A 19,955-nucleotide genomic window follows, 5' to 3' on the forward strand; every position below is an offset into this window, starting at 1 on the left:
TTAAATAAAATGACTCCTGTGCTTGGAGAGGTTTGTCCTCGTCGCACAACGATATTTAAGTTTTATCGAGAGTTCCAAAAAGGAAATTTCAGCCTTGAGAACACTCCAAGGTCAGGTCGGCCATCTTCATCTGTGACTGAACAAAACTTTGTTGCAGTAAAGAAAATGCTTGAGACAGATGGACGGGTTACATAGCATCAGAGATATGCTTGAGCATTAATGTACCAGCAGTTCGTGCAATTCTCCGCTATCACCTTCGAGTTAGAAAGCTTTGTACCCGTTGGACACCACATGACTTGACCGAAGAGCAGATGGCACATCGTGTTTGATGGTGCCGGGAAATGTTGAAAAAATAAAAAAATGGAAAATCTTCCTCTATGAACAGTATTGTGACAAGTGACGAAATTTGGCTCTATTATTATGATGTCCCGACCAAGGCTCAAAACAAAGTGTGGGTGTTCGAAGATGAGGAGACCCCGTGGCTGTTCGAAAATCCACATCAGTGCAGAAGAGAATTACTGCAATATTTTTTAGTTTGCGAGGAATTGTCGAGCCAATTATCTTAGAAACACAGAAGACAATCACAGGAAAGTGGTATACCGAGGAATGTCTATCTAAAGTTCTTATAGCTCTCAAACAGTTGTACCAAACTCAAGGATGGACATATGGTTTCTTTATCACGATAAACTCTCCAGTGCACCGTTCAAAAGTTTGCTGAGATTATTTGGCCGACACTGGACTAAAACTGTTAGAGCGCCCTCCGTACAGTCCAGATCTTGCTCCCTGTGACTTCGTGCTGTTCCCCCATGTGATGACCAGACTGAAAGGAAGGTGTTTTACAAGCGATGACGCTCTACTAAGGAGTTGGGAAAATGAGTGTGCCCAGATCTGTGCCGAAAGATGGCAGAGTTTCTTTGACGACTGGTTTCAAAGAATGGCAACATATGTAATGTGTGGTGGAAAGCACTTTGAAAAAGTATAAGAAATAAGATCGTATTGCAAAACTTTCCTAGTGCCCTTTGTATTTCATTTTGCATGTACACACTTTTGTAATAAAATTATACACACACCTCTCTGGTTTGGCTACAGTAGATGTTATCCCATATTCTAATTCCTCAAACAGTTAACTTCTTCCAGTAATTCTAAAAGCCAGTTTAAATTATTTAATGTGCAGTAAATACTACTAGGTAAACAACGAGGAAAGAACACAGAAAAATCTGGTCGCTGGGCTGGTGGAGACTCGAACCTCGGTATTCTGTTGGTTGAACTGTTGCTATCCCAAATTACCTTCCAACGACACTATATTTTTCTCCTACGAGTTATCGAAGTGAGTGGTTCATGTGATAAGGTCAATGACCTATATGAGGGACCCTATTGATTACGCCTCTTACATGATGTTTCGTACATACTTATAATCCAAATTTAAATTTGGAAACACTCCTGAAAATTCCACATCCATGTAGCAAATATTGTCAGATACAAAACATTTCTGAGCAAGCATTTGACAAAATGTCAGAACATCATAGTAAGTCCTTAATAACTAAACCATCTTCTAGAAATGAAACCTGTTACATGTATTCTGTGAAATATTTTAAGAGGTGTACGTGAACAGTAGTATTACTTGGATACGAGTTACCCAAATCCAATTTCCATAAGAAGAATGCGAGATCTGTGCGCAGAGATGCCATTTGTAGTAAACTGTATAATTAACTTCCCTCAGTATATTTATGCAGTACACAAGTACAAATTTGAGCTCCCTCGTGGCTAAGCGGTTAGCGTACGCGCCTTTGGCGTGGGAGACCCGGGTTCGATTCCCGGCGGAAGCTCATGTGGTTCGGATTCCACGTTAATCAGTAGGTCCACGTCTCGTATAGCCTCGCTGCTGAACGGGACGTTAAACTCAGAATCAACTCAACAAGTACAAATTTGAACGTAGTTTCATTCAGTAATACACTGATATTTACGTAAATAGTAACTCAATGTAGGAGTTCAAATAATGACACTAAAGTGTATACACTTTAGTGTGCCATTGCATTATTTGAACTCTTACATTCAGTTCATATATAAATATAGCTAATGAATTATTGCACAGTTAAAGCAGTTAAACATTAATTGCCAATATATGTTTATAATGTATGTCTACTTTCAAAATGACATCTAAAAATTTTAGTTGATATGGTAAGTTAAACTGCATGATCCTTACCTTATTCGTCTTTTACCTAATCAGTCTTCTGGTTGATAAAGTCTGTAATTAAGCGAGAGATCTGTAGAAGAGTTAAGAAAGTCGTATTTTTCGAAGCTGCACTTGATTATGTAAATTACATTAGTGAAAAATATAATGAACCAATATACAGGGTGAACCGCTTAAAATGACCTCTCCTTGTAACTTCTAAACTGATTGACCAAAATATCTGAAATTTTCTGCTAAAAAATATCAGAAGGGGGGAAAAGTTTGACGTAGATAATATCACCTGGTTAACAGTGTTGCCATATCAATATAAAATTTCCTTTTTTCAAATAGCACTACGTCAGGTTATTACATATTTCATATCAGCATATGAAATATCTACATATGAAAACGTTAAAAGGAAACCTATAAATGCCACTCTTTTTTTATTCAGTGTTGCCACAAATTTCAAAGGGCTCTACAACAGTAATAAAGCAACTGAAATAAACGAGGTGGTACATATCTAAAGTAACCAAATGTCGAATATTATAACCATGATATGATGCGTTTCGGATAAGTAGGAACACAGTTACAAATAATTGAAAGTTTATTATATATACTTATCGTACTATAAATACTATAAATATACTATAAATATCGTACCTAACGAGTTAGATTGTTTCCAATACATAAAACAATCATAATGCAATTTACAGCAATTTGAAATTCCAAACCGTTCCGGAGATACGATAAACATTAATAGAGTTTGGAACACTGCTTAAGATAACAAATTTGTAAGGAATATTTAAAAATTATAGTTTTCTTTTGCATCGACGTATAATTACAACGATAGTCTTTGGTATTGTAATTACAGTAATTTTAAGCAGTGTTGCAAAGCTTACCTTTATCATATCTCAGGAACGATATGAGGTATTTGTAATTACAATTTTAAACAGTGTTGCAAACCTTACCTATGTTTATCATATGTCAGGAACAATATGACACACCAAATTGTTATAAACAGAATTATGATTATTTTGTCAGTTAGAAACTATCTAACTCCTTAGATAACACTTTTTCGAAATAAAGCCAGTACATATTTGTAAATATATAAAATCAGTTTCTTGTGACTTTTTTCCTGTTTGTCCGAAATGCATCATATCATGGCCACAGTATCCAGCACGAAGTTACTTTAGATATGTACCGCCTCGTTCATCTCAGTTGCTTTATCACTGTTGCAGAGTCTTCTGAAATTTGGATATTTGTAATACCGTAGCATCCTTAGTTGACAACACTGAATAAAAAACACTGAGTAGTATTTGAATGTTTCGTTTTACATGTAGATTTGACACACGTAATAACCTGATTTAATGCCATTTGAAAAAAAAAAGGAACTTCATATTAAGATAGCAACACTGTTAATCTGGTATATTGTCAAGTATGTCAATCGTTTTTCCCCTGGTGATATTTCCTTAGTACAAAATTTCAGCTATTTCTGTCAATTAGTTTAGAAGTTTCAAGGAGGGGTGACTTCCAAGTAGTTCATCGTGTAGAAAATATTACCACAATAAATATATAAATTTGTTTGTTTTGTTTTTGATTTTGTTTTACTTTCCGTAGTTATTATTTGCTAGTATGATTCCTGTAGGCTACGAATCGCAATAATTAGATTTGGTGTTATACATATTTAAATAACAAAATAATAATAATAATAATTCAGAAAGGATAAAACGTCTCCAACATTCTTGCAGGTAACTACGTTAACGAATGGTGATCTGGGATTCGAAGATGCAGGTCATTCCAGGACACACATTGCAGATGGAGAAGATGAAACAAAGTACGTATTCAGTTACTCATAAAGTCACCAGTACAAGTGTATCTCAGCAAATATATATTAATTTCTTAGTATTCCCCCGATGGATGAACTATTCTGAGTACGGTTTTCGGTTACTTCAAGAGAAAGCTTACTTTTAAATTAGTACAAGTAACACTAAGTTGAATATCAATGTAAAGCACTACGTTGAATATCAGTACAAAGCATACGTATCTTGCTGAGTAATAGTTTTTCACAATGAGCTCGTCAATAATAAGATGCATTAGAAACTTCTCAGAGAATGTAATATTTCTCTCTTTCATAGTGATTTAAGAAAACAGGTTGCTAATTTCAAAATTCAGTTCCTTCCTGTGAATATAGTCCGTCAAAAAGAATGAAGTTTTCACAGCAAGAGATACGTACTTAATGCAAACAATTGAATATCCCAACATGCACTATACAACTTGTAGTTCTTTTCTGTACATAGGTCTGCTTTTGTACTCTATATTTATGTTACACTTTTTTAAAATTTCTTTCGAAGTTGCCATTGCCTTTCTAAATTGCAATATTTGTTTGTTTTTAATCATTACTGAAAATGGAAATATTAAAATTTGTCAGAAGTTTCTAATGCATTGCATTATTCAAGATTCAATTGTGGAAGAAAGAATCATTGCGTAAAGTACTACCTACCTTAATTCAGATTAGTTCATTCATTCCAAAAAACATATATGGTGATATGAATTTTTTTTAAGTGAACAAAATTTCCCTGTTATTTTTTTTTCGTTTCTCTTCCATTAATATTACATACATATATAATGCTTATAACGACTCACCAAGGGTAGTCGTCAACCTGGTTCGATCGATGATATATAGAACTTGAGTGGTAGTAACTGTTTTCATGTAAAAATATTTTTTATAATTATGTATATTATACTATTCTCACCTTCTCTATCAGAATTATAAAGTAGATGAACGGTTTTAAATGGTTTATTAGTTGATACACTTTTAATGTATTTGTCATTCACACTGTCGTGCACATACACGAGAATTAGGTATCCATAAACAATTACATAGCAACGAACTATCTATTACTCTCTAATATCTTACAGATATTAAAAAACCTTCTTTTGTTATTATTAAATTAACATTCTATAAGGTATAGTGCTTATGTATGAGCACTTTCTACCCAAGGTACAGATAATTATTAACCTATCCAATATTTCGTTATATGCTTTACTTACTATAAAATTTGCCTAGAACGAAGTCCAGTGGCTGCACAGGTATAGATGCATTGGTAGCTTACTCGTGAAAAAGGACAGAAATATTTAGTACAGTTTATCAATTTCGATTATGAAAACTGCGGATTTTATAAGAATTATATAGTGTCTAGTAGATTACGTGAAGGAAGATATTTATATATGGGCATATTTGAGGCAGATTTATATATTTAATTTTTTCAGTAAAGTTAATGTTCTTAGCACTTAAAACTGTAGATAACAGGCATAACAGTCATATATATAATATAAATAAAATACTTCGTTTCCTTATATTGAACATTTCTCTTTCATCCCGTCTGTTAAATGTGTACCACTAAACCCAGATGTATTTAAAATGCATAAATAAATACATGCATTAATGTGTTTGTGACTTGAATGAATTAATAGCTGTTAACTTCGCAGTTAATGCTAATAGGTACTTTCTTTCGCCGCAGCAAAAGCTGGACTTTGTACATGGCAGTTGCTGTAAGAATTAACTACGGTTCTTTATGTTTTAATCTAGAAGTTAAGTTATGTAGCAATTTTTGTAGATACCGGTTATTTTAGGATCATGAAGAAAAATTGTTCGGACCCACGTCCGCGTCTCGAAATTCATTGGTTCTAAACAGGACAAACTCTAAACAAATAAACATTTTAATAATTTCCAAAACCTACATAATGAGCCCTCTTATCATTCAGATTTTCAGATAAGGTATTGTTAACCGTAGATATAATCTTGTTCAAAAGAAACCTAGCTACCCGCCTCCTCCCGAAAAACCGTACTCTTACCTACTGTGGAATCAAGTCAATCGAACGTGGATTTTATTTCGTCAATTAAGATCTTTATTTAGAGCCAAAATAGAATTTCCACCGTATGATTGTCAGATTATGGCCTTCAAAAGCAAGATGAGTGGCCAAGTTTTTTTGAACAAATTAGTACACACTGATAGTTTCTAACTAATGGGAATACCCATGCACTGCGACTGGGTATAGTGATAATGAGATAGCTGAGACGGCGTTCTACGGATTCATGTGTTTTAGTAACGGTAAAGGAAAAACCTATCCGATTTTCATAAATGGTAAATTGTGGGTGCGTAGTTAGTTGAAGCAGGTGCATTCAAAATCTCCAGTGTTGTATGTCTGTTGAGGATAACAGTGTCTAATGAGATATAGAGAGCTCATGTTAAAACATTACCAGAGAACAGGAATGAAAAAAAAAAATAATAATAATAAAAAAAAAAAAAAGAATAGAAATAGTGCAGTACAACCGACTGCAGAACTCGTGCATCTGGAATGACTTTCGTAATCGTAGCATCCACAGTTGGTTTGCAATGTTGAGGCTTTTGATTACTGATGCGGTAGCGTGAAAAAAGTTATATCGAGACACAAAATACTGAGAGCCATCAATGATTGGAAAAAATAGTATAGTCCGGCGATTTTTCTTCTGATTTCCAACAGCAACCCGAGATCTTGTGTGGCAGACTCCCAAAGGGACGTATGCTCCAGACTGCGCACATCTTATCATTAAGTATGGCGGCGGCTTTGTGTTTCTATGGGCACAGTTTCGTGGTATTCGTTTGATCTGTTATTACTCTGAAAAGAAACATTAGGTTTAACTTCACCACCACCTGTGGTTTGCTTTACCTTAGATTTGAATACATTTAGTCAGGTTAAGAGCAATGAGTCGGACGCAAATAGCTTCCTTCATAACTGAATCAGCTGAGTGCTGCACTACTTGAGGAAGGGTGTATTATTATGAAAACGATTTACAAGTTATATGCCTCAATTCTGCGACGAATACAAGCTGTATGATAGCTGTAAATGGTTCAACGCTGAATTAATCAGGCGAGTTGCAGTTTCGTTAAAGTGTTCTCATTGTTTTGATTTACTATGTGTATTTATGTCTATTTAAATAACTAAGTCCGAAATACAAAGAGTAACTCCGGTAAGGTTGATTTTTTTAAAGTGAAATTTTACGAAAGAGACGTTAATCCCATGAACATATTATTTAGGTGGCCTAGTGAGGTTATTCACAAATTGTATAAAATCACAAGATTTTGTGTCTGTATGTATTACTTTACACGTAGTAAGATGTGCCTAGGTAGTTCATATACACATAAGTAGGAGAATGTTAACACTATGTATTGCTTTTAAATAATGAACAGAAGAAAACTATTACAAAGACCCGAAGAACATGACGGTCGAGTAGTGTAAATAATTAGTGTCATCGTCCTATATAGTACCTCGTTAACTGATTTATCGTTGATCTTTCTGGGTAATAGACTAGATTTCAGACTTTTGAGGACTCAAAAGAAGGATTATACTGTTAATAAACGGAGGCAGAAGCCTTATTAAATGGTGAATGCACATTTTACATTCAAGCTGAAAGTATTAACTGAATTATTGCTTCAAAGTTAAATATAGCTAGCTGTACAATTTCAGTTTCTGTATTATAGGGAAACCATGCTATAATTCTCATTTCTCAGAACTTCTTAATCTACAGGCACGTAACGTTCTTCCCTATTAATGGATGTGTACATAATGTAGATTAGAAACTGTTAATTTTTTGAAAGAAAAACTCACGTAAAAACATATAGTCTGAAGTAAAGCTGGTGAGATTTACTTTTAGTTCTGAAACTAATAAAGAAAACGAGATCACATTCAGCAGAATTATCTGCGTGTAGGGTTATGTGGTGGGTGGCTATCTTGAATATCGAGTCAGAATTTTCAGAGAAAGAGAATCACGAGACATCAATACTAGAATTTGATACACAATAGAGAACTTAGTTTTGCTATAAATTTATTCGTGAAGGAATGTAATCTTCGAAGGGAGTATTGATGTCTTACAGCATGTGCACATTAATCATATTGTCGAAAACACAAATTAAATAATTATGTTCAGTCTTAATAAATTCAGAGCTAAAAGCTTGTTCAGTGGTGACATATGCATACATGATTCTCTGCTAGAAATGAGAACATTCAGGATTTTGATTTTGAGTACACAAGACTCTCTTGAGCTAACACATAGGTGAAGGTCCAGGAGTACACATCTTTAGATCGAAGAGATCATTCCATATGCTTTTATCGACCGATCCAGCTTTCAGCAAATTGTTCACGCAAACACTGACAAACCCCATCCTCAAAATGTATTTTTCAACCACCAAGATTCAGAGGTGATGGAAATACCTAGGGTTAGAAATAGATTTTTTTAGAAGAAAGAAAAAATCATTTTAGGAATAGAAGTCTTTTTTCCCATGCATGTTGGAGTAAGAAACCGGAAATTTTCCCTTTTTGAGTTTGTAAGATTTATTCAAGTACCATTTTTCTATACCTGTAATAAATTCGACAGTGAAGAAAGTGCTTTTCTAAAATATTCAGTACTCGTAAGTCCTAGTTTCACTTTGGGGCTGGCCGTCTTCATTGATTTTCAAACTAGTGTTGCGTCGGTTGCCAGCAAGTGCAAGTTATGTAACCCACAATATCATGTGTTTCACCTGTTGCCTAAATTGAAACTGGTAGGTAAGTTCTGTAAACCAAGATGCAGATACAAAACCATTTTTGTTTTGGTATAAAACTTCGCTTACATCTCTCTTTTTGTTCGGGAAGCACTTGACCCTGAGCTTCAGATATTGTATCAGAACCTAATGTGAATTCATTTTGCAAAATTAAAGGCATAAATGGCTATTTTTGGGTATTAATGCGGTAGTAAAACTTCATTATTTACAGAATTTCTTCTTTCTTCACTGTTATGTGTGTCAGAATGTTTAAAATGAACTTGTTATCATTTTAAACTTCCCCCCCCCCCCTCGAATATTAATGGCCGCAATAAATCTTATAAATAGTCACAATGAAGTTTAGTTTATTCTTAACATTAAATTTCGTTAAATAAAATTTCGGTCCATGAAATAGACTACTTTTTCGAACAAATGTTGCTGACACTGTTGAACTTTTTACTAAAACACTTTTGTCATTGAGTGTTAAATTTAATAGCCTTATAAACTGTTCGTTGGAATTAGAAAACTCTCTACGTCCACCGATGTTATGTTCTTAAATCTTTCCAGGATTTTTTCTTCAGAGTTCAGTATTTTGTGTGTGTGTGTGTGTTACAATGGGAAAAGAAATGCATCTTTTCTATCGGGCACATATCAAGTGGACGTGTTACAAAAATGGATGTACCGTTATCTTTCTACAAAAATTCAAATTTTGAAAGAAGTCTTTTCTTCTGAGCCATTTCATATCTATTTAGGGTTTGTAGGGACTGTGCACCATTCAATGTGCCATTTATGAATACGCTATCTACATTTTGTCATCTATGTCCTACACTACATCATAATTTTTTCTTCTCTACTAGTAGAAACAGACCACTTGATCTATTTATATTCACCACACTACTCATAAGAGAAAGACTCATCATTAAACATCAGCTTTGGAATGTAAAGTCAGCAGCTGTTTGGTTTAGATTCCATGCATAGTGGAAACCTCTGTCTGGGTCTTCGTATGTAAATGTTGTTATAGTTGAAGGTTAAATTTATCCATTTTGTTGGTGCAGCACCCATACGTAGTCAAAATTGTTCTTTAAGGCACAACTGCAGTTGCTGTGTCCAAGTCTGCGGCGGTGTTGGCAATCCTCCGTGCATTTATCTTCATTAACCCTGTTTCCCTAAAGGAATTTATGATGTGTGATAGTCCGCTCTTTAAAGGAGCGAAGCTTAAATTCATCTACAGTTACTTCTGTGTATTAGTTCCCACCCAGGATACTGCACTTTTTTCTTGGAGAGGTCTCTATCTTCAACTACACGGAATGAAAAACAAATAACGCCAAAACTAAGTACAACATTGAGCTCCCGCATGGTTAGCGCGCACACTTTCGGTGTGTGAGGCATGAGATCCAATTCTCAGTGGAAGATCATATAGTTTGAATCCAATCTTAATCTGTAGACTGTTCCAAAAATTGCTGCACTTGGCAGAACAATAAAGGAAGTCATAACTATCTCACAGGAAAAGAACACTCTCAATAGAGACAATGGATTTTAACTCGGCCCTTTTCAGGAACAAAAACACATTCAACAAAATATTTCTCGTAGCTACAACAACAGCCAATCAGGAGCCAGCAACATCATTCCTCAGCCAATCACACGCCAGCATTCATAGCTCTGGTCCTAAATAGTCACTATATATGCTCACGTCTCTGGTCTCTTCATTGCAATCCCTGAAGATGAATGCGATGTCTGCATTCCAAATGTCGGATGTCAATCCTTCCATCTGGCTGAAGAATTTTAGCCCGAGAGGAGTTAATAAAATTACGTCGCCAAGAAAAATTCAGTTTTTTCATCCAGATGATGTTTTTTTTTTAACTCAAGAAAATTTTGATTATTGTTCTTAGCTCAAAAATTCGCATTAGAACTTTTCGTTAGCTAAGCCAGCGTACTGCAGTGTAATATGATAAATCACTTTCTCCAGTCTCTTCATTAAACTCAAGAAGTTGATGATGATTGAGTACGTGTGATCTGATATAATTAACAGCTGGCATGACTGGCTTTAAAACTTGCGACATATCCAAGCATTTTCCGCACAAAGACTATTGAGGAATGATACAAAATATGATTAATGGTTTTGAACCATCGTCATCTTCTGCAATCCTTGACAACGAGAGCAATCGTCTTTATTTTTTCCACACATGTTTGTGCCAACATCAGTAGTGACACACATTAATTGTTTCCGTTGAAGATTGTTTTTGTGAACAGCATTTTTAACTCCTTTAAAAATATCTTCTCCAGTGGTCGTGCTGTGAATTGTTCAGCATCTACTTCGTTAAACTACAGTTGCTGAGATTCCAACCGGCTTTCAAAGATATATATTTTTTAAATCGTATTCTTCCTGTAAATTTGGAGTAATTCTGAGATTGTGTAGTCTCAAAATGATTTTTTTTTTTTAATTGTATTCTTTGAGGACTGATATTATCTCATTGCAGATTTTACACGCATAGCCTTATTTTTATTAAATATTGGTATCCCCATTGTTCTTTCAGTGTTCTGCATTCACTTTTTTCGTTTCTTTTCCACCCTACAAATCCACACAAAAGGCACATAACTTCAAATCAAAATAATGCCAATTAATACTATTACATGCCGGAATCCTGAATAAATGGAATGCACTGGTTTTATATACTCAAAATTAAGCACACTGTATTTTCACTAAGAAACTATAGTCACAAAACACACTCTTCGCATTGTATTTCACTTTTCAGATCGTATTTTTTCTTCCGAACTCGTCCAACTCAAAGTTGTGTGCCGTATTTATGCCACGCGTCCTCGGTACGTAGAACATATTCAAAAACACTCGAATCTTCCAGACAAGCGATCATGCAGTAGAACTTTTCGTGAACATTCTATAGTTCTGCTAGTCGCTACAAAATGACTCTGTATACTTTAACCAACCATGCCTAATTCAAATTTTCCGTAATCCTGCCGCTCCCTACAATTGAATCGGTGAGTAGAAAAAGAACATTCCAAAAATAAAGGATAACATTCCACGATAACAATTTCTCTATAACTAAATAGCCAATCCAATTACGTTTTTGGAATTTTAGGAAATGAAATGAAATAACATACGCAAACAAATTTCCCATATATAAGCAATGGTATTTCCGGTGATCAGTTATACTTTTCGTTTTTCAAAAGTAACGTGTTGGGGAATGTTCTCCTTTTTCTACTCACTGATTCAATTATCCTTAAGGGCATAATTGTGGGACGTTAAGCTGAAAGGTGGTTTTATGTTGCTGAGAGAATTAGCATATTGGATAATAAATTTTAGGGGTAGTAAAGTACTTAAAGAGTCTTCATCCCGGCGAAATTAAAATACCGCTAATTTTACATTAATTATGTGATATCTTCAAATAGATAAAAGATAATCGAAATGTGGAATAAGAGCGCCCTAGACAATATCATTTTACATGAAAAACCGTTATCACGACTCACTTACCTGCTTTCGATTTCGAGCCATTTTGAAAATCGGCATTTATTTTCGCGTTTCTAAACAGCTGAAAACATAAAGCCACTAGGTGACTTGTGATAACGGTACCTCACGCAAAACAATATTGTGTAGGGCGCACTTATTCCATATTTCAATTATCTTTTATCTATTTGAAAATATCACATAATTACTGTAAAATTAGCGGTATTTTAATTTCGCCGGGATGAAGACTCTTAAGTTATATGTACTATTATTTATCGTTTGCTTTTCCTGTTAAGCATTCGTGATACGTGCATAGTTCCTCAATAAAGTCAATAGAAACAGTATATTTTGTGGACAAGTTCGATAACTTTCAATTGGACAAATATGAATCAATTTAGACAAGGTGTATTTTTGAACTGGTATGGCGCAATAAAATATTTTCATCCATGTTAACAAAATTGTATTGACTTTTATATTCCTTTCATCTGTACTGAAAAATGTAAGAAGCTAAGTCACTTTTTTTTTTCATTTCAGGTGCTGTTTTTTCTTTAAGAGAAAGAGTCGGCGTAAATGACTAGCAGTAGTACAGTGCAGTCCAGAGCGGGAAGCAGTGACCCTACTTCGTGCCACTTCACACTCAAATTCCCACGACAGCATTCTTAACCCTACTGACTCTGTAGTTGATCAATACCCCGCCTCTCCCATGCCGGCCAAGATGACATGAGTGTTGTGAAGTGTTACATATATATATATGTATACACCCTGTATATTTATATATATATGTGCATGGATGGGTACATAATAACGTTCCTTCTTGAAACAGTGTGTGTGCGTGTATGAATGGTGCAAATACTGAGTGTAATCAGTCATTAAAATATATATTATAAATATATATATATATATATATATATATAAACTAAGGAAGTGTGTTTGTGTTTGTATCTAAGAAATAACTACATGAAAACTGTTTTTTTAAAAAAAAATAAAGGAGATAGGAAAATAAATAAGTGTGAATGCAGATTTGGAATCTGTGTTTTCACGAAATGTCGTGCTTCACAGAGTGCGGGAGTATCGTTGCGGATTATCCGTAGATTGGGGAAAGAGAACGAGCAACTTCTGTTACCAATTCAGTCAGTTCTTGATAAAATGGACACTGGATTATATGATGTCACAGTCAGCGATGCAGAGAGGAGCAATCCCTGAAAGAAAGTATTGTTTAAGTAGTGAAAAAAATAAAAAAAAATTGAAAGGCGATGGTGGTGGTATAATGCGTGTGATACTGTTGTAAGAATAAGAAATTTTTTTCTTAATTTCCGTCGGTGCTTGTATGAAGTTGGAAGAAATGCTGAAGTATTTTTTTTTTTTTTTTTTTTTTTTTCGTAGAAAAGATATGAACCGGTTCTTCCGGTGCAGGCATGTGATTAGTGTGAAAGCTTCCTACAAAGTAAATATTCCAGTTTTACATTTTTTCCCTCTCTAAAGGTGAAAATAAACACATGTTTTTGTGGTATTCTTTATTTGGAAAACAACAATTTCTTAAGCTTCGTGGATGGAAATGTGATCAAGTTTATTTCACATAACCTTAAATCCATCCATTTAGCCCTGATTACGGTGGTCTATACTTATAATGTATGGACATAAGTTTGTTTCAACAGAACAAACGAATAAAAATTAAATCGTGGGTTGTGTATGCTTCAGCAAGTTGGATCAAATGATGGAAAATAAAAACGGCTGACTTTGATTCTGTGATTCACCCAATCATTTTTTTCTTCCTTATTTTATAAACAGACATCTTGCAAGGGATTGAATGCAATGAGACGACAGGATATGAGAATCTACGTATGATTTCTGAAGATCCGGAATAATTTAGCAAAAAAATTGAATCGGATTAATAGTGTGTTGCCATATTTATTATTGTATGTAGAATCTTTAATGTGGATATCGTTACAAATGTGAAAATAAAAAATTAAAAACTGAAAGTGTGTTTTTTGAACTGAGCTGTGACTGTGGATAACAAACAGTATGTTTAAACATTTTATTTTCAGTAATTTGTTTAATTTATCACGGTGTAAAACATCATGTAACAATTCAATTAGAAGTCAACACTTACAATTAGTTAAGCTATTTATTTGTTACCAATTTGCTCACTTGATTTCTTGATGGCTGAGAAATGTTGATTCCTTGCAGACCGAGGGAGATGAATTGATAGAGCGCAGCTCGCTAGTGTTATAACAATCAGTGACATGACATAGCAGTAATGAAACAAACAAATGGGAACTTTTCATGAAATTAGTGCAAAACCAGCGACACATATCCTGTTTTCATTCTTTTCTCGTTCGTTGATATTTATTGGCTTCGACACGCGATATTATTTTTTACTAGTTGTAGATGAATAGTTTCTTCTACCCCTCCCTCTCTCGTTGGTTCAAGTTCTGATGAATAACAACATAGTTTCAAACCACTCAGTCTTTTTTTTTTTTTCATCGAGTGGTGTAAATTTATACTGTGATAATAAATAAATAAATAATCATACTTCCTTAAGGTTACAGGCAGTAGCTGTGTGTACAACTACTATGAAAAGATTTGTTAGAGCATTGTTGTTTAAAAAGATTTGGCAGCCGTAGATTTTATTACATCTCTTTATAACTGCATTTCAAATATGTAAATTCTGGGTTTTATTTAGATATGTAATTATAATGAATATATAAGTATATATATATATATATATGATAGTTAATCCAAGATTGAAAATTATTCCTCTTTAACAGTACGTACCATCATTCATCTGCATGAGTTAACAATATCTTTAGCAGGTGTTGGTAAAACAACCATTGCTCTTGCATTGGATACTTAGTCAGTGTGACAGTTCTGATAAGTCTGTTCAGGTATAATGAGATATGTGCTCTGTATTAGCCATGTGATGAAATGAACTATTCATAAACATTATATTGCTATTATTATATATATGTAGGTTTACATATGTATAATAAATTGAAAAACCAAAGTACACACCCAGTCCAGCATTATGTTATCGAACAACTGGCTGTTTTCTTATGTAACCTAGGATAGATACAAACTACAATGGTAGTGAATATAATGAGACTATATTGTTGATTTGGCTGCCATTGTATTTTTTTAAGATTCCTTCATTTTTTTTTTTTAATATAAAAATTTCTCAATTTTTGCTGAAGTATGTTGAATAGAGTGAGGCATCCAACTTAATTGTTCTTCAGGCATGCTGAAGAACTGAACTTTTTAATATTTAAAGTGTCATTATACGATGTTTTCTGTAGTATTGTTGACTGCCAATTTATATTTAAATGAAAACTATGGTCAAAAATGCTGCAAGAAAATCTTTAAAAGAAATTTACATTGTACTTACACAAGCGTGTAACTGCACACAGTAGAGTACAACAACCTAGTTTTAGCATTTGAAAACTGAAAAAAGAAAACCAAAGTAATATGTAATAAATTTAAAAGTAAAGACTGGGATGTTGAAGCTCTACATTTTCAGTGGTGTTACTTTGCTTATGTTGGAAATTTGTGTATATAGAAAGTGTTCTTCAGCATTTAGTTCCACTGTGATTTTTTTCTTTTGTTTTTAAATTCGGGGGGCAACGATACATAGATATATATATATATATATTCTCTGTTAAGTGATAATTGGACTAATATCACTTTAAACAAAAGAAAAAAACAAAGGGGTCCAATGATTTAGCATGTCATGCTTTATATGAATCGTTTCAGTCCAGTGTTTCCATATTTAATTTGTCATCACTCCCCCTTTGTGAGCATTATGAGGACTGCTTTTATAGTGAGAGACTCCTAGAATCATGTAAAATATTTTATTTCCATTAATGAAATAAACATATTTAAAAGATTAATATTATGAATTATTAAATACATGCACTCCTTTTCTCTTGTTAAGTTCATCTAATCGTCTGAAGTATGTAGTTCGTTTCCCTCGTCAGCAAAATCGCAAATTAGTTTATTTCCGGGTGTCCAAATATTAGTAAGTCCAAATAACGTTCATCATGTGATACCTAAGATGATGTATAATGGATCCAGCTTTCTCTTTTGTGAGATTTTGAAAGATTTCCTTCATCAGTTGACTGTTATACTTCTTTCGACAAAGATAATTGATTGTGAAGATTACGTTGGCGTCAAAGACGAGACTATTTATGTCCGTTCGAAAAGATCAATGGTCGACATACGAGGTCTGGCTAAAAAATGATGGGACTGGTGCCAAAAGTACGGTTTAAGCTCGGTTCAGACGAACAGAAAAGTCTGCTGCGGGCCTGCAGCAAACTCGTGCGGGCTTCACAGATCAACCAGTTTAGACGAGCAGAAAAGTCTGCCGCGGGCTCGCAACGAATTCGGGCGGGCGTTTCAGTCCAACATAGAAAACAGTTTATTTTATTTTCAGCTACAGTTGTCTTCCACGTTTATTGATTTACGCAATGACGAAGAGAAAGTCTTTAATTATTTTCGAATGAGCAGCACTTCGTTTGATGAACTCTTAACGAAAGTAGGTTAAGTGATAAAATTAAAGCAGAAGGAACTATCATAATACTTCTGATACCACATTTCAAATGTTAGCTGTTACGTTAAATGTAAGCTAATTGTGTTAACTATCTATCTTTGTATGAATGGAGAAAGTGACATTCGGGGACCTATTCATAGACATTTTCAGTTGTTATTAGCGTCCACTAGCGTGCTTTAACTATCGCGTGACTAATTTCAATTTTTTGACATACGTTGGCAACTTTAAATTAAAAATTAAGACACTTATTTGAGTAGTCCCCTATATTTCGCTCTTAAGGGGGTAAGAGAGGCATTTTAGTAACAGTAAAATTTCCCTTTATTTATTCACAAATAGCCGAATGTGAGAATTCACTTCGGTTAGAGATGTAAAATTCGGAATGTAAACCCCTAAATAATAATAATGATGGAGCACAGGTTCCAGCTTTTTTAACTCTTGAAGAGAAGAAGGGTGATTTCTATAGTAGTGGGGTCGCGGTGGCTCAGTGGTAGTGCTTTCACCTCTGGTGTGTGGCGTTCCTGGTTCGATCCCAGCTCGCGTTGGGGGCTTTGTGATGGACAAACACTGTATGCTTAGGTTTTCTCGGGTTCTCCCGTTTCCTCCCACTTTCTTCATTCTACCATTTCATTCATTTTCATCACCACCGTTTCATTTAGCCTACCCGGCATAACCATGGGACGCAAAACTCAGAGATTTCATTTCATTTCTATAGTAGTGAAGTTTCCCTTTATATATTGAGAAAGTGTTCAGTGTGAGGATTCGCGCAAATTGGAGATGTGAAATTCCGAATGCAAACTCTTAAATAAAAATATTGGATTTAGTGTTTCCGAATAGTCCACGTCTAAGGTGGGTAAAGGGGAATATTTTTATAATTGTAACATTTCTCTTTATTTCTTGACACAGTGTGTGAGAGTATCTTAAGTTAAAGATGTGAATTCCAAATATGAACTGTTACATGAAAACAATGGAACATGTTTCAAGGCTTTCATATATTCCACTGCTAAAAGAGGAATGGCGGTCATTTATATATCAAAGTTTCCACTTATTTATTTACAGTCTAAAAGTGGATAGGGGAGTTTAAAAGTATGCCAAAAATGGAGTATCTAATGGGGTTGAAATGCTATTATCAGGGGGAAGGTGGTTCAAATATTTTACGAATAACAAAGGATTTGCGAAAATCCCCAACATGTATAGCACACCACAAGGAGTCAATGCAGCAAACGAAAGCAGAAACAGATGGGCTGATTATTTTGTAAGCTACATAGGTAGAGTTTCATGGCAAGATTTTAAGTTGTTCTTTATGTCAAGAAACATTCAGTTTCTATCTCTAAAATAGCAACAATGAGCACAATATTATCAATTATACGAGAACCAATAATATTTTTCTTACACATCCAGCACGCTTTTTTTTAACCTCATGAGTACCCTGATGTTCAACTAATTTTCGTGTTAATTTTAATATTTTTAAAATATAATATTAACAATGTCATATTAACGAGAAATTGTCAGCCGAAAAACGATGTTTTTCTGTTCTGTTCTGGTATTATGTTGATGGTTGTTTTGGACTTCAGCACAGAGGCTATATAATACGTGACCTCGACCTAAAGTATAATGCTATGTAATAAATGGTTCGTTCATTCCGGAGTGAATGAGAAAAGAAATCTCATCAAAGAAATTGCATTAACAATAGAGGCTTGTTCTCCAAACCTATTTGTTAGTTTTTATTGTTAATATCACAATGAAGTGTTCATAGCCTCGCTGCTGAAAAGGGATGCTAAACGAAAATCAAATGTAAATACTACATTTATTATTATTATTATTATTATTATTATTATTACATTCGTCATCTGCGTAACTCTCAGCCGGTGCCTTGAGCATTCATAACCGTTGAGGTATCATCATTGGGATTTTTTTTTTTTTTTTATTATTATTTTCGTATCCTTTATTTCTTAAATAAATGAAAAAGGGAGAAAACAACTTTAGGAATAATCCAAAAAATGGATCAAAAGATTGCGATCTTGGACAATAATTAGTTTTCGGATCAAGGGCCACAAAAGTTTGGAATGGTTCCTAAATCGGGTTTTCGCAATTTTTACGGAATAAGCACATCATACTGAGTAAATTGTTAGTTTGGGTTTGGCTACACTATATGTAGTTCTCAAAATATGGGTCGTACAAGAAAATGTTTGATTCTGTGAAATATATTGAATTCTATGGATCAGGAGCATAAAATTTTTGAAAGGTCCCTAAATCAAGTTTTCGTATTTTTTTACGGAACAAGCACATCATACTGAGTAAAAAGTATATTTTTGGTTTGGCTAAACTATATGTAGTTCTCAAAATAAGGGGCGTACAAGAAAATTTGTGATTGAATGAAATATATTGAATTGTTTGGAATTGAATTTATCAGGGGCCACAAAATTTTTGAACTATCCTTAAATTTTTTTTTTTTTTTTTTTTTTTTTTTTTTTTTTTTTGAATAAGCACATCATACTGAGTAAATTGTTACTTTTGGTTTGGCTACACTATATGTAGTTCTCGAGATATAAAACCTACAAGAAAATTTTTGCCTGAAATATATTGATCCAAAAAGGAAAGGGAGGGTCATGGACAACTACAGACAAGGGATTGATAAACAAAAACAAAACAATTAAGACTTCACGATATCTTAACTCTAGTTTTGAAGTGTTACTATTTCACTAGTAACACAACATGAATATTCGATTCTCACATTAAAAAGTAATAATAATATGTATCAATGCTGTTTTTTCTTCTTTGTTTTTTCATTAAATTTCTCACATAGGTCTACGGTCTCACACATCTTGTTCCTTGCCTCTCGCTTTTTATTTCTGTCTCGATATTTTTCACACTTTTAAATACCATATCTCGGGATATTTTTGAATTTCGCTTATAGAGAGTTCTTTGATTTCCATTTCTGCGGGCGCTGTGAGGTGCAGGTAGCCTGAGCCGAAACTAAGGTTACTACAACACCAACACAAATAAAATAAATAAGGTGGAGTGACTGGGAATATTCAAATTAAAACATGAAATTTACATGAAATGCAAATTACCAACATCTGCATAATCTATTCCCTCTTGGAGATGAGAGTGTTCTCCTGCAAGAGCCGCCACTTCCACTGGTAAATCGGTAGAGCTTAAAATTAAATTTCAGTTACTACGAACCACAGATCTTAGGGTTATCTGGTCTACAGTCATGGTCGA

The 19,955-nt window shown here is 34.1% G+C and overlaps 1 protein-coding gene across 3 annotated transcripts in view; it reads left to right on the top strand.

Annotated features, from left to right (window-relative positions):
- The window catches only part of gish (casein kinase I gish), a 253,937-nt gene extending 237,863 nt beyond the window's left edge, over positions 1 to 16,074 (top strand). For all 3 annotated transcript variants that reach the window (XM_081733729.1, XM_081733731.1, XM_081733730.1), the window contains 2 exons: positions 3,919 to 4,004; positions 12,725 to 16,074. In XM_081733729.1, coding sequence (XP_081589855.1) covers positions 3,919 to 4,004; positions 12,725 to 12,764 — 126 coding nt within the window. In that variant the 3' untranslated portion in view covers positions 12,765 to 16,074. The remainder of the gene's footprint in view (positions 1 to 3,918; positions 4,005 to 12,724) is intronic.
- The last annotated feature ends 3,881 nt before the right edge of the window (positions 16,075 to 19,955 follow it).

Source organism: Thermobia domestica, chromosome 12 (genome assembly GCF_964235325.1).
Source record: "Thermobia domestica chromosome 12, izTheDome1.hap1.1, whole genome shotgun sequence".
Lineage (NCBI taxonomy): Eukaryota > Metazoa > Arthropoda > Insecta > Zygentoma > Lepismatidae > Thermobia > Thermobia domestica.